This window comes from Trachinotus anak, unplaced genomic scaffold (assembly GCF_046630095.1).
Source record: "Trachinotus anak isolate AG129_WGS33_773 ecotype Australia unplaced genomic scaffold, CSIRO_AGI_Tana_v1 ptg000049l, whole genome shotgun sequence".
In the NCBI taxonomy this organism is placed as follows: domain Eukaryota; kingdom Metazoa; phylum Chordata; class Actinopteri; order Carangiformes; family Carangidae; genus Trachinotus; species Trachinotus anak.
The window spans coordinates 464294-480013 of NW_027273900.1; the positions used below are offsets into that span (position 1 = coordinate 464294).

General features: G+C 41.0%; 1 protein-coding gene across 1 annotated transcript in view; it reads left to right on the forward strand.

Annotated features, from left to right (window-relative positions):
* grin2bb (glutamate receptor, ionotropic, N-methyl D-aspartate 2B, genome duplicate b) overlaps nucleotides 1-15720 on the forward strand; it is a 95313-nt gene that overhangs the window by 19080 nt on the left and 60513 nt on the right. The window contains exon 3 of the mRNA XM_071473265.1: nucleotides 7118-7813. Within this exon, the coding sequence (XP_071329366.1) occupies nucleotides 7118-7813 (696 nt within the window). The remainder of the gene's footprint in view (nucleotides 1-7117; nucleotides 7814-15720) is intronic.

The following is a 15720-nucleotide window of genomic DNA, read 5'->3' on the forward strand; positions in this document are numbered from 1 at the left end:
GCTATGATTCAGTGGTGGTCCAGACCCTCTGAGGCTCTGAAGGCCTGTGCAGCTGCAGAGAGGGACACGTCACTCTGCTGCTAAATGAAGTCCAGAGCAGGAGATAAAACCTCAGTGGAATAAATGGCTTCAATGAGGTAATGAAGACCCCGGGGGAAAGATGGATCCTGCCTCAGCCTGCGTTTTCCTCATCCCTGTATCTCTGAGTGTGTATTTTTGTGTGTGTGTGTATATATATCATAAGTGCAATTAACAGAGAGAGGATTCTTGACCAGACTAAAGTGCACTTAATGAAACACCCAAGACCCTCTTCAATAAACTAGCGATTTTTTCTGTCATTCTGGCCTCTCAGCAAGACAGTAGTGAGATGACAGATTATTCAATAGAGAAGACGGTATTAGAGGATCACTCCAAGACTCCACTAATTTAACATCACATGCTGTCTTGATGCACACTGTTGGTTACTGCCCCTTACATGTCATATATTATGTTCCCTTGTCTGTTTTCTCTTTATTGCACCACTTCTCTAATTCTACAACAGCATCTCCATCTTTCTCTCTTAAGTGTCCAAAAATATCAGCTCAATTTAAAGGATAAGATTCTTAATAATCTACATTTTACTCACTGCCAGAAAAATCACATAAAAGACCAAAAATCAACAGTGAAAACTAACTAACTATTGAAACTATTGCAGTGGGTGATATGTTCCGTCATCATAATGAAAATATATTTTAGTTCTAGTCGGTCTCACAATAACCACTGGCCTGACGTCAGAACTGGACTAGACCACCTAATCTGTGTTAATCCACAACTGAAATAGTCTGAACCTTTTGAGTAACTTCAGATAAAAACTTCAGTGCCCATCTGTTTTTATGAAATTACTGAACCTTATTTTTAAATATGAAACAATACTTCTGAGTCATTTTTAAAGCTTTATGTTTTCAGTGGGAACAAATGGATTTGGGGCTGAGTGCGACAGACAGCGAGGGAACTTATCCTTTAACACAAGTTATTTGATGCTGTGGAGAACAGCAGCAGGTCTGTGTATTTTTGTTCAGTTATGACTGTGACAATATCGACCAGCGTCAGTATGTTTGGCAGTGAACCATCAGCTCTCACTGAAAGATGACTTTGTGAGAGCGAATTGAATAATTACAAAGGATGTAAATAGAGCTTGTGTTGTCTTCCACCACCTCTGTAGGGTAGTCATTATAGCTGCATGGTGTCTGATTACCTGAACATGTCACAGCTCTGACTGACGAATCAGAATGAACGTCATTCACAACACCAGTGTTGGTGTAGATGATACTGTCCTCCATTAAAACTTCTTGGTTGTCCAATCTTAATCCAGCGAGAGCTAAAAGAAAGAGAGAAAGCTCTGAGGTGATTTGATAACAGGCCAGTGAAGAGGATCAAAACCAATGGACTAAACTCTTCTTTCAGTCTTTCACTAATATCTGACACAGATGTAACAGAATATTTTCTTTATACTTATAATAAATTCTTTAATTATTCATTTTGGACACTTTGGAAACACAGCGTCGACATATTATCACCTAAAAGTTGATATGTCTAACAATTTATCATACAGGTTAATATTAGCATTAAATGTAAGTCAGATCTAAGTCTGATATTCCCTCAGCTCCATTTTGATCTTTACAAATTCGGGTGTGAATATTTTAACAGCATTTTATTAAAATTGACACAGCTGAGAGAGGTGAGAGACCAAAACAGAAAGATTGTGGGTTAAAAAACCAAAACAATGAGCTGAACTAAAACACTGCAAAGAGCTGAGGGCGGCTGATATTGAAGCAAAACTTTCTCTGTTCTCTCTGATTCTTTATTAATATAAAGTTGATTAGAGCAGCTTTAAAGGCTTAGTATGATTTTCTGTGCAAAGAAAGACAAAAAATGTGTTTGGATTAAAGTTAATTTTCCCTTTTATTGTACACAAAGGTCACCTGCATCGAGATTTAAATATCAGCTTCTGATTGTGTTTTTAAGGCCCCTCTGGAGACTGGGACATGGATCCTTTGGCTGAATAGATGTGGATTATATAGACTGCACATTTTTGTCCTGGGTTATTATAAATCACTTGTTAAGATCACATTTGATGCTCTTATTTTATTTGTTCTTACCAATGAAGAACAGGGCATTTGTCATGGAAGCACAATATATAGATGTAGGAAAAAACAGTAAGTTTGTGATTTATTGATGATATAATGGAGTTGTGAAAGTAAACAGAAATGTCAAGCACGGTCTCCTGCTGTTGTGACTCTCCAGGGGGATATCCAGGCCTTGAAATAAAAATACTCAACTCTCAAGGACTTTTCCTTGTTGTCAGGTCATACTGTAGAAATTTACTGAAGCAATAGCACAGTTTAACATGCCTTTTATAATTCATTAAAACAGAGTGTTAAGTATGATTTGTTATTGTTTATAAATCATGTCTGATGCAGCCTGTGCTTTAGTGGAGATGACTGAAGTACCACTCTTACCTGTAACTGACCACCCACGGAATGTAAATGGGCTCCTTAATAGATATGCCTGTCAGCTTATGTTATCCATAATGCCTTTCAAACACTATACGGCGCAGCCCACCACATCAAGTCTCCAGGGATATAGTAGAGCCTGATCATGATGGCCTACGTGTGTTTTAAATAGCGTGGCAGATTCAGTTTTACTGTCTCTCAGGCTGCAGCTCGGAGCCTCTGCAGCAAACACAGCAGAATACAGTCAGTGATCCACTGCAATATTCAGGAGAAACGTGACTGTCCACACATATCACACATATTCATTAATGTGGCAGCTGACGGGGGAGTTGATCAGGGCGCACACTCCATGGTTTGATCAATCATGTGGAATCTTTATTGGCAGGTTGGAAGTGTGTGTGTGTGTGTGCGTGCACAGTAATGCGTCTCAAACAGCTCTGGTTATTCTATTGGTGGCTTGTGCCATTTGGCCAAGTTCTGTGATCAATGCTTTCTGTAAATGTTAAGAGCCATATGACTGATGTCTTAGTCTTTTGATGACATGATTGTGTGTGTGTGTGCATGTGTGTGCGGGTGCGTGCGTGCACATGCATGTAAGGTTATACACAAGACATTAGATTCTGGAGAAACAGGAGCCATCACCTGTGAACCATGAGGGCTCACGTTCAGGGTTCTGTGTTGATGCATGTGAATCTCTGCGAAGAGGCTTAGTCACGTCTGCAGTAAATTACTGGATACAAGCAACGCACACATGTGGGTGTTTTGTGTGGCTGTTCGTCGCCACTTATCCGTGTTTTCCCTGCGCTGCATATGTTATTGTATTAGCTGTGTAAATGCTGTAATGGACACACAAGTGCACATAAATTCATATGTCAGTTTGGATTTGTTGACGCCATGTTAGATTGTTTACTTTTGTTCTATTATGCCACAAGTAAATGATCCACTCTTGACACTCTCCATTTAAATGTTATTAATTGGGGACTGTTGGTGATGGGGGAGATGTTGTATGAAGGCCTGATTAATCCGAATGTCATCCCAGCTCCTGCTCAGCCAGTTTCCCAGCTGGATGCTCTGTCCATCCTGTTATTTCTGTTTATTTGCCTGAGGCCCTTTTGGAGATTCATTTTTAATGTGAGGTACAGTAAAAGGCGGAGCTGGATCATCTCTATCTGCAGGAGTGCATTAACTTACCTCATATGTGTGTGTGGGTGTGCATGCACACGTTTGTGCAAAGGCACCGTGCTATTTATTTAATGTTACATGCGTTTTTATTTTTGTCAGTGAGAGTCAGTGCAGCAATGTGCACCAGCGTAGATGAAAGTAAATTGTGTATTATTAGGTGAGGGCACACGCTGCATGTAGTGTACTGCATGAAATGGTGCAAGTTGTGTATATCTTCCTGTCCATCACAGTGTTATGTGGAGACATATTTGAATTGTTACTATGGAAACCGAGCTCTGCTGTTACACAGAATCCAAACGGGTCTCTGTCTTTCTCTGCTGCTTCATTTACTGTCACACTTCTTGTGTTATTTTTAAAGATGTATTTCTAATAGTTCCCCCCACCCCACCCCCGGTATGTTCATCAGCCCTGTTGCACAGTTTCCATCTGAGCATTGAGGCCATTTTTTCTTTAGATTTCTTTAACCCCCCATCCACCCTTTGCTCTTCTTTTATCATCTTGTGCTAATCATGTCTTCTTTTCATCTTTCTTTTTTCAGCTGTGTTGCCCCTCCACACCTCCCTCCCTCACTTTCTCCCTCCTCCCTCCCTCCTCTGGGTTTCTTATTGCTGTTCCTTCCTCCACCTCCATCTCTTTTGTGTGTGTCTCTATTTATTCTCTCCCTCTCCCCACTCTTCTCTCTCCTCTTCTCTTCTCTCTGCTGCCTTCCTCCCACTCGCTTCCTCCTCCTCCTCTCTCTCTCTCTCTCTCTCTTTCTCTCTCTCTCTCTCCCTCTCCTACTGTGGTGTCCTCGTTTACAATTAGCATGTGCACCTGCAATTAAGCCTGACAAACCTCTGGTAATTAGACCTTTTAGACAAACTGTTTTTTTTTGTGTGGATCACTTTTCCTCCTCCTCTGATTTTCCACACTGTTTGGCCTCTCCTCTCTTTGCTCGCTCTCTATTTCACAGACTACTCTCTGGTTTCTGTCGCTGTTTCCTACCTCCGTCAGATTTCCATTCCCTTCACAACTTCTCTCTTTCTCCTATGTTTCCTTTGGACTTTTGTTTTGGGTGCTGACAGGATCAGCTCCACAACACACAGGGTGGTTGATAAATAAAAGATTATTAAAGGTGTTGTGTGAGTGATGAAGAGGAACAAGCCTTTTCCTCTGCTCTTCATTTGTCTGTGCTTAATTTAGAATATGAGCATGAACATATACTCATTAAGATTCCTGGTCTCTATCCGTGCAGAAAACATGCCCAAATTTGTACTCCAGATACATTTGTATGTGCATGAACTCACACACATTCACACACAGTAAGAAACCACAATTTTCACATCAGGCTATGACTAATTGTGTTTCTCCCTGCCTGTCACCTCCCCCTGCTTACATCTTTCCCTCTGCCTCTCTCCTTCTCTCCTCCCCTCCCTCCATCACTTCTCCTCCTTACTCTACTCCACTGCTCTTTGTATGGCTGCTAATAGAGGAGCAGTAAATAATAGCAATAATAGTAAATAATAGGTCTGCAGTTGACTTCAAAGATATCAGAGGGAGGGTGGGAGCAACTGAAAGGAGGGAGAGAGAGACACACACAGAAAGAGACTGAAAGAGAGACAAAAAGGAGAGACTGAGTTGAGCCCAGTCTGAGTGTCTAATGGTCACTTAGCCTGGCAGCTAGTCCATGAAGCTGTGAGGCTGTCAATCTGTCAAAATGCAGCAAGCACCGTCCTGACTCACTCAACACACACACACACACACACACACACACACACACCTCATCCTCATCTCTCTTTGATGTGTGCCACAGGGTTCCTCCAGGAAGTCACAGCTCAGTTTAATGGATGTGGTGTTGTCACTTACAGGCCTGCCTTTCTCTCTCTCTCTCTCTCTGGTTTGATACCACTCACTCAGTGTAAGACTGTGAGCCATACTGAATGTTTGAAGTCGTCTTTATCAGAGTTATCTAGAACATCGAGCCAGCAGCGACATTATTATTACACTCTCTTTTTCTTTGGTTAGTGAAAGGTGCTTCACATGAAGGTGATCCATCTGATGAGAAGGTCAGGTCAGGTCAGGTCCAGTCAGGTGAGGTCTTTACACCTGATAATTTCTCCCCTACCCAGTAGGTTCTAGAGCAGAACCCTAACCCTAACCAACCTTAAACACTCAAAGAGCCATTTGGACCCGTTTCCCACAGAAAATAAAACACCAGGAGCCACAAAACCCTTTTGACATCTAAAATGAAGATAACACTACATATATCGTTTTTTACCTTTATGCTATGTATATAAAAACTATAGTGTGTTGCATTACCTAACAATAGTGTGTTGCATTACCTAACCCTTACATAACCCTAACCCAACAGCTACAGAGAAAACGAAATTTTATTTCTGCATGCAACAAAAACATTCTGAACTCCGAAAAAAAAGACGCCCGGTTGAAGGTTACTTTCAAATAAAATACTCAATGTCTATTTGAGTTCTCCTCGTCAGCAGTGAAAGCAAATGAATCTGCCCACGTAGCATTAAATGTTCTGTTTTCTTCAAAAACTTTTCTTTTCTTGGATTTATCCATGGTTGACCTATCGAGGGTCGAAAAGCTCAATAAATCGCATGTCAGCGGGTGTATGTGACGCATATTTTGAGTGACAAAAAATTAATCACGTTTTATTTTAATGTTACAAAATCACCATAATCTTCAATTAGAATAACATTTAAAATACTAACAAACTAAAATAAAATGAATGTAAATTAAATTCTCATTATTTATTTTCCAAAGTCACAGGGAACCGCAGCAGAGGGATGAAAGAGCCACATGCGGCTCCAGAGCTGTGGGTTGCCAACCCCTGGTCTAGAAGAACCGACTGTTCAGTACTGTACCCAGACTGTGACATGTTGTTGTTACGAGGTAACGAAGGGTTAAGGTTGGGTTTGGCCACCATTCTTTTCAACCTGTTCCCCTAAAGTACAAAATAGAAAACAAAAACTGAGTCATGTGCTTCATTTCTGCTTCAGTGTTACTTACCCATGAATATGAGTGGCTTGAGTTGAGTTGAGGTGTAAAATAACAACTATGTCTTCTGCTTGGACTGGATTTCGAAGTAGATTCCAGAATCTTGTATTTGAGTGTTAAAAAACTGTTCATCAGCCATGGTTCTTCATTTAACTGATTTTATAGAAATGTGACAGTGAAAAACTGTGTAATGGTGACACTGTCTCTAAATAATAATGCACATCTTGAGTGTTTGTGCACTGACACACTGACACACTGTACAAGCTTGTGTGGATATATGTTTGATATCAACAGATGACATTGACCTCGAAAAGGTTGGACACTAGTGTTTGTGAAAATTCATGTTTTAATGTTTTTCACTTTCAGTCAAATCTTAAGTGTTTTACATGACTTCCTGTTTACCATTTATCATCTCTCTGTCTCTCTTTCCCTCTCTTTCTCTCCAGGGACGCCATTTACACTCCTTCACAATGCTTGTCAGCCTCCACCCTTCTCCCTCCCGTCTTCAGGACAAGCGCTTCGTCTCCCCTCCTTCCTCCCCCCATCATCCTCCTCCTCCTCCTCAGGACCACTCTCTGCATCATCCTTATCCCCAGCCTCGGCTGACCCTTCCCTTCCTCTCCTTGTCCTTCTCTCTGCTCCTCCTCGCCATACTCCTCCTGCCCGTCTGCGAGTCTCGCAGGGGTGGAGGTCCAGGTACAGGGCCTGGAGGTGCCCCAGGAGGACAAGGTGGCCAGAGGGGAGGCAGCACCCAGAGGGGTGTTGTCATCCCCCCTCAGTACTCTCCTGGCTCACCGGCTCTCCCCCCAATCAGTCCCAAGCTGATCAACTCACTCAGTATTGCTGTCATCCTGGTGGGCAACTCTAGTGAAGTAGCCCTGGGGGCTGGACTTGAGAAAGAGGACTTCCTCCACATCCCCTACCCTCCCAAAGTTGAGGTGGTCACGATGAACGAGACCGACCCAAAGAGCATCATCAATCGGATCTGTGCACAAATGACGAGGAACTCGCTGCAAGGCGTGGTGTTCGGAGACGACACAGATCAGGAGGCCATTGCTCAGATACTGGACTTCATCTCTGCCCAGACACACATCCCTATCCTGGGTATCAGGGGAGGGTCCTCCATGGTCATGGCAGCCAAGGTAGGAAAACTATTCATCTGTTTTTCAGGAAAAGGAAATTGTGAAGCATGTATCAATAATTTCATCCCACTGTAAGACATCACTTGTTTGTTTTCTTTATCAAGTATTCATTACAATAATATTTTTGGATTTTATTTCGATTGCAAATTTCAAAAGACTACAAACTCTGCACTGACAATAAGAGTGGGTTCCTGGATGAAATTGTCTTCCAAAATCATGTTAACTGTAACATGATTTATGGTTTGAATCAAGACCTTTAAATCTAATCATCGACAGATAAAAATTGCTGTAACAGTTGAGATCATATATTTATTTTTAGAGTGCAAAATCCAAAAAATGGTTATAGATTATTATTATAATTTAAAAAATATTTTGGATATTCAGTGTGGGGCTTTTTTTTAGGGTAATTATGAAATAGAGAAGGGTAAGAATTTCCCTCGTCACTTTTTTAAGATGCATCACCTTCTCACCACCGTTTCTCTGCTGATTGATTTTGCTGTTGATTGACCTCCTCTGTGAGCCTGATGTCATATCAGAGCTCCTCACAGAGCCATCGTAACTCTGAGAGGACTCAATGTGTGAAACAAAAGAGTGCTGCACACATCAAGTCAAAATCATCTCTGTGGGATCAGGATGCAGACCAGGCTGCATGAGGAGAATCTATGATCCAGAAAGTGAACAAAAGCTTTGAAATGTGTCTTTGGATAATGTTGTGTTAATCGGTTTATCTGTGTTTAAGCCCCTCACAGAAGAATGATGGGATCCTTATGATTCAGAGTTTGGGTTTTTATTAGCTTGTAGGGTTTTTATTGATGAGGCCGAGCTTCAGCAGAAATTCCTGCAGTTTCCTTTGTGGTCTGGTTAATGGCTCTAATGGAAATATGTATTTGGTTTATTTAGTTTAACTGATACAGGCTGACCAGGTTATTAGATATTCTCTCTAACTGAGTGTGGCAGTTCTTTCTTGGCCTTGGAGACAGTGGCAAAAAATTAACTCATGGTCAAATTCTCAGAGTTTTCTAGAGCTTCAGGCCACACGTCATGGTCTTTATCAGTGGATGGAATTAGCGGAGATGCCATGTGATTAAAGGTTTTGGAAAAAGCAAGTAAATGTACATGAAATACTGATTTTTTTTCTACATGTTTGGCTGTGCAAACATTAGTAAAGTGCATAATATGTGTTAGCATCTATATTCCTTCACTTATGGACAGTGGAATTATTGGGTTTTTTTTGGGTGAATGATTTGGAAAAAAAAAAACCTGTAGAAGAGAATCCTAAATGATCAACTCCTTGGTTTGTATAATTCAAACACTGTAGAACAACCTGCTTGGATTGTCTCATTGCTGTTGCCCTGTATTATTGTATGAAGGCATACATGGTAAAACCAATACACATTCTTGCACCACAGTTTCCTCCTGTCGAGTAGCTAATCTGATCAGATTTTGGACCTTATTAATGCTATTTACATCTGATGTGAAGACATCGAACACATTTAGCAAAGTCATTATCAGCCAACTAAACGGAATGATTAGAAAAACTGCTTATGTCTGATACATTGTAGTGATTATGGTGGAGATATACACAACTGTGGAGCCTTAAGACAGACTGTTATAGTCTGTGAATCAGATCTACTGGCTTTACTTGTTGCTGCACAGAATATTTGAATCAAGGCTTTCGCTGAACTTGAATAAAGAAAGAATCAAATAAATGTCCCCACAGCGAGACAATGCATCAGTGTCTGTCCGGTTCAGAGACACTGCTGAACCCTACAGGGTCTGATCTTCTGCATGTAAAATTCAGGAGTGTGATGGAGGTAGAGATGATGGGAAAGGGAGCAGAGGTTGAAGGTTATGAAATAACACAACTTATGTGGGTGTGAAGGAGATAGAGGATTTTACTGAACATATAATTACAACATTTTACCGCTGACAGAGAGACAGAGGCCGTGAACCAAAAGAGACAGGAGGGAAGCACTGCTATGGGGAGAGAGAGGAATCAAGTGTGTGTGTGTGTGTGTGTGTGTGTGTGTGTGTGTGTGTGTTCACTTGACTCGCTCTCCTTAAACCTTCATTCTTCCTCTGTTACACATGTTCACTCTCTCTCTCTCTCTCACACACACACAGAACCAGGGGAACTGTTGGCATGGCAACCTCTTGCTTATATCTTTCTTGCTACACACTGTAGAAAAGCAGAAAGAAGGAAAAGAAACTAGTGTTTCTGAGTGTAGAGGAGAAAAGGGATAATGCTGTAGTCATGGGGAGGTGGGGGCGTGGTGAACAGATTAAAGTGTAAAAACAGATGGAAATGTGGGGAAAAGAGGATCAGAAATATGGTGAGACAGAAGGATGATGTTGAGGTGAATTGTATTTTTGTTGTAACGTTGAATTTTCTACTTTAGCTGTTTTTATTGGTTTTTAATGTTTTATTTTTTAGTGTTCAACCAAGAAACGCATAAAAACACAGATACTGATGTTTAATGCCCAGTGAAGTGAATATCTTTGCAGGCTGAACTCTTGTTTTTTCAGACCAAACAACTCATTGACTCAAAATGAAATGAATTGATGCCAATAATGAACGTTAGTTCCACCTCTGTACAATACACAAAAAGATGGAAGAAACACAATGAAATAAAAAAGTTAGTGCAGCCTGACATGATTAGTTATCAGATTACAAGTTATCTTCTCCATCTTATCATTGTCATGTCTGGGGGGAGTCTCGACCGAGCGTCCTGTATAACAGGGTGGATAGTATCCCTGCCTCATTGTCCTGTTGGTAACTAATATTAACACAGCAATTCAAAAATGACCATGTAGACAATGATTTGTCTTTTAGTGCAGTACAGTGTAAATCTTCTGAAGTGTTCCCAGGCTGTCGGCCCAAAAACATCGATTTAATGTACATACATTTTATTATTTGTTCAAGCAACTCAGCTCAGCCAGGATTTAAACTGTGGTAAAAATTCTTATTTCAAAAGCATTTGAATTTTAGTGCGGTTACCTCCCCATGCTGGGTCTATACAGGCACAGCAAAACTCTTGCACGTCTTTGGGAAATGCCTCAACAGAGAAGCTCTGTGAGTTTTCACAGGGCTGGTGAAGTAGCTGCCAAATGAACATGCTAACTCCGCTGAGTCTTTTAACTCACAGAGCTTTCTACCTTCTCTGCAATGTACATTTTTGCATTTTGTCCTCAGCATTGTACATAATTTCACTCAGTGAAGATTTGTATAGAAGTAAAAGCTCCCAGTTAACTGTCAATCACAGAGGTTTTAACTGCAACTTCACAGTGTTTATTCAAAAGACTTATTTGTGTCACTGACTCCTGTCTACAAACCATACCTCTTCTGTGGAGTTGTAATACTCATGACAATAAAAGTGAATAGTGAAACACAGCAAATAAGCTATGATAGCCTCATGTATTTTTGACTCTATAGCTCTTTGTTCCCTCACGGGTCATCACTGTCAAGATGGCTTCCTATTGGTCAGCACAAAAGATTCATCTGGATTAATTTCCCCTGCGTTAACGAATCCACTTGAATGAACTGATTTTCTCAGGAGAACAGGACTGAAGAGTTACACATGAAGGAAACTGATGGATGTATTGAGTGTAGTTTTATTTGAGAAAAACAGAGTTGATGAATCACTTAGTTTTGAATTGAATGATGTCTTGAGTTTACAGTGACTTTTTTTCTGTTTTCTATTCTGAATTTAAGAAAAGGTCGACAGAAATGTCCTGAAGATAGAGAGAGAGAGAGAGAGAGAGAGAAACAGAGAGAGAGAGATCAATTATATTAAAAAAAAAAAAAATGAACTGACGTGTCCATCTTAAAACCACATTATTCCACATGCTTCACAGCCTCAGTAGACATGGTGCAGCCAAATGCACTGGCCTGATCCCTCACGGCACTCCTGGCTTTATTTTCCCCATTATAATGAATCAGTGACAGATGCAGGTAGGTCCATTATGCACCAAACAATTTGCACACTTCCATTTAGCTATTAATTCACTCCATGCCATGTGTTGGTATTGGCACAATAGGATGACAGAGTTGTCCCCAGCCAACACTCAACCCTGGCTCTGGAGACTAATGAGGTATTCCAGATCTATTGTTTGGGACTTAAGCTCTGTGTGTGTATGTACTTCTGTGCACTTGTACATCTGTGCATGTGTGTGGACACTTACTGCCTGCTTGTATTCAATGATAATAGCCTCTTGCTTGTTGTGTGGGGAGATTACAGCAGTTGTTTTCACTGCAAACAAGGTATCTAGAGGTGTGGAGTGTCCTGTACCATTTCTCATAAACAGTCTGCTCTGCTTTAAAGCTGATTTTCTAAATTTATTTATTTATTTTTCCTGTTGGTCCATTCAACACTGCCTACTAGTTTTTAAACCGTTCATGGGGCTGTGTCGGTTGGTCACTAGTGAAACTCACGGATGAATGGACCACTGTGCTGCAGCTCTCTTGTGGTGTGATTTCTCCAGTTGACGCAAAGAGAAAATGCTGTGTATTAAAGAACAAACTGACATCGGACCCATTAAGAAATAAAAACTCCTTTTGATATAGAGATGTAGCATATCTGCCAGTGAGAACTGATTCACCACTCCATGACTGATTACTACAATTATCCAGCCCCTCTAGCTTAAAATAGGCGTCTTTTGTGCAGAAGTGTGTGAGGACTTCTTGTAAGACAGAAATGACCAGGGAAGTAAATTGACCTGTTTGGCCGCTTCATTATGTGACATCATCCAGACCAGCTGGTAGCTGTACAGTGATACATCGGTCCTTGTCTGTTGCAGCTCACTTGATTGTTTGAGCCGAGGGTGCACTCGCTCTTCTCATTTTATTGTTCTTGTTCCCAATTTGTGGTTTTATGAGTCCCCTCCCTTCGCCCTACAAGCACCATGTATCCCATTATGCCTGGTGGTTGTACATGAGGGGATAATGGACTGCTTCTCTAATGCCCCCTTTTGCAATTAGGACCAATCCCAAAAGACAAGAGAATTAAAGAACAAACTACAATAATAAACTGCACACTGCATATTATACCTTATGCAGCTATTATGAGAAATTATTCTTTAGTTTTCTGTCACTCTCATTCTTATGTCCTTTTCAGACAGGATTAGTTTTCAGGAAAATGTGCAGAACGTTAAGGCAGGACATCAGTAATGTGAAACGTCAATTTGTGCAGGAGATCTCTTCAATCAGTCACAAATTGCACAGCGGGAGTGTCTACTCCACTTGTGCATTATCACTGCAACAAAAATGCTCCATATGTCACATGTAGCTTCCACAATTGATGCTGATACACTTTGACAGCAACCTTATAGCTTGTTTACAAGAGCAAAGAGAAGTCTGACCAAGTTTGAACCAGTGGCCCCTCCCTCAGCTCAGTGACATAGATTTACAGTGACATTTCATTTATGACAAGACCACTTTTTGAGATTTGAGATCATGATTACTCTGTAGGTAGGCACAGTGGCTGACTGACCTGATTTCTACTCTCAAACAACAGATGTGCTTCAGTGACGATTACTTTAGCCATCCTCTCCCTGTAAAACTAATCCACCCTATTAGAGTTTTAAACACTCTCTCTCTCTCTCTCTGTCTCTCTCTCTCTCTCTCTCTCATACTCTGCCTTTGTGAGATACTGTGGCAGTCTGCATTTGATTGATGTTCCTATTTTCCTGGCTTTGCTATAGATTTAACCCTTTCAAAGTCCAACAGATTGGAGCCTGTGGTATGGAGAAACTCTGCCCTGAAGTCAGGTATGTGTCTCATTCCTGTGGTTTTCCACAGCCAAATGTAGGCACTGTATGAGGACGTGATCGTCCGTCTCTCAAAGTGAAAATCAAAGGAGCTCCCGCTAATCTGGGATGTCATGAAACGACAAAGCCTGAAGCTGCTCCTCTGTCAGTGAATGGAAGACACTGAAAACTGTGAAAACGTCCAACTTTGTTTTCTTGGGATGTGCTTAGTAATTTTATTTAGAAAGATGACTGTAAAGGCTCAATTTCTGATCCTTTGTCTCAGAAATTAGATTTAAATACTACTAATTTTCAACAGAAAATACGTTTGGGCATTTCGTTGTTTATCAACTTAATGCGTTAGAAAAAAGCTCAGGTGATCATCAGAGTCGTTAGTGTTTGTCCTCTGGGGACCTCGAACATGTTCACAGATTTCATGGCAGAGAGTTGTTGAGACTTTTCTCTTAAAAAATGAAAATTTCAACCTCATCAGAAGCTCACCAAAATCCTCTGGGGAACCCTCAGAGATGTCAGTCTGGACTGACCTGTTGGTCTGGATCGACCCACTAGGTTCAAGAAGGATTGAGGCCAAGTCCACCCCCCACCCCCCTTTTTATTGGATCGTTCTTTCAGATCACATCAGAGACTGCGGTCCAGCCGTCACTGTCCCATGAACACAGTTAACACTCACAATTAGCTTTTACTGGTCTCTAATTTTTTCCTGATAAATTTCTTAATTTTAATTGTGCCCTTCAAATGGGCTGCAAATCCTTTCCTCAGCACCTCCTTCCTTCTCTTCTCTCTCTCCCTCTGTGTCTTTCTCTCTGCATAATGAGTTCGTTTTATCAGCGGCTGCGCTCTGCGTGGACAGGATGAGTAATTTTGGAGATCACAGGAGACTTCTCTGCATTGCACTTGGTTACAACAGGTTTCAGAGACTCTGGGAGCCTCACTTGGCTTCTCTCTGCTGAGCATTAACTATCTGGCCTTTTAAAATTCTAGCATATGAGGCCTAATTATCAGCTAATTTTATTAAGTAAGGTAAAGATATGACAATATGGCATATGATTCAAATGAAACCAGATAAGCCTTTTTTGACAACTTCTGACAGTAGCCAGCTAATGTATTTCAGATTCCTCACCTGTTGATCTGTTTGAGACAAATTATATTGAACAGATTTATACTACTATTTGTACTGTGACTTTGTTGTAGATGCTGTTCTGGAGCCAGAAAAAAAAAAAAAAAAAAAGTAAATCAGATGACCACAATCATTCCCTTAATGAAGTAGTATTTTTTAAACCAACTTCTAGTTAGTATTTTTAAACCTACTTCTTCTTCTCCCCAGAAGAATTAGGCGTCCAACTACGATGACTTCAAAGGCACAATGCAGAATTATCAGTGAGGTAGAAACGAAACCCAGAGTGTCAGCAAAAGGCTTCAAGGAATCATTGGAGCTCATTAACATCTCTGTTCATGAGTCCACCATATGCAGATTATGGTGCATGGTTGTGGGGAGCATGGTCTCCATGATGAAACTATGGTTGAATTGTTTGGCAGGAACATGCAGTACTGTCTGGTGTAAACCAACATGAAAATATCGTTCCAAAGGTGAAGTACGGTGGACGGAGCATCATGATTTGGGGCTGCAGCCTGGATGCTTGACATCATCAAGGGGAAAATTAATTCCCAGGTTTATCAAGGTATCTTAAAGGACGGCTGCCAGCTGAAGCTCAGTAGGAGCTGGGTGATGCAGCAGGAAAATTACCTTAAACTTTGAAGTAAATCTACTACAGAATGACTTCAAACAAAGAAAATCCACCCTTTGGAGTGGCCTAGTCAGAACCCAGACCTTAATCCAAGAGAATCTGTGGACTGAGCTGAAGAGAGCTGCTCACACAAGACATCCGTAGAGCCTGGCTGAGCTGAGGCAGTTCTACGGCGAGCTAACTATAAGGAATACTGGTGCAACGTTTCTCCTGAACATTATGCCGGTCTGATCAGCAGCTACTGCAGGAACTTGTTTGAAGTTATTGCTGTCAAAGGAGGTTCAACCATTTATTAAATCCAAGGGTTCACTCACTTTTCCCACCAGCACTGTGAATGGTTGTGTTAAATTAAGACACAAAAGATTATAATTCTTTGTGTGATATTAGCTTACACAC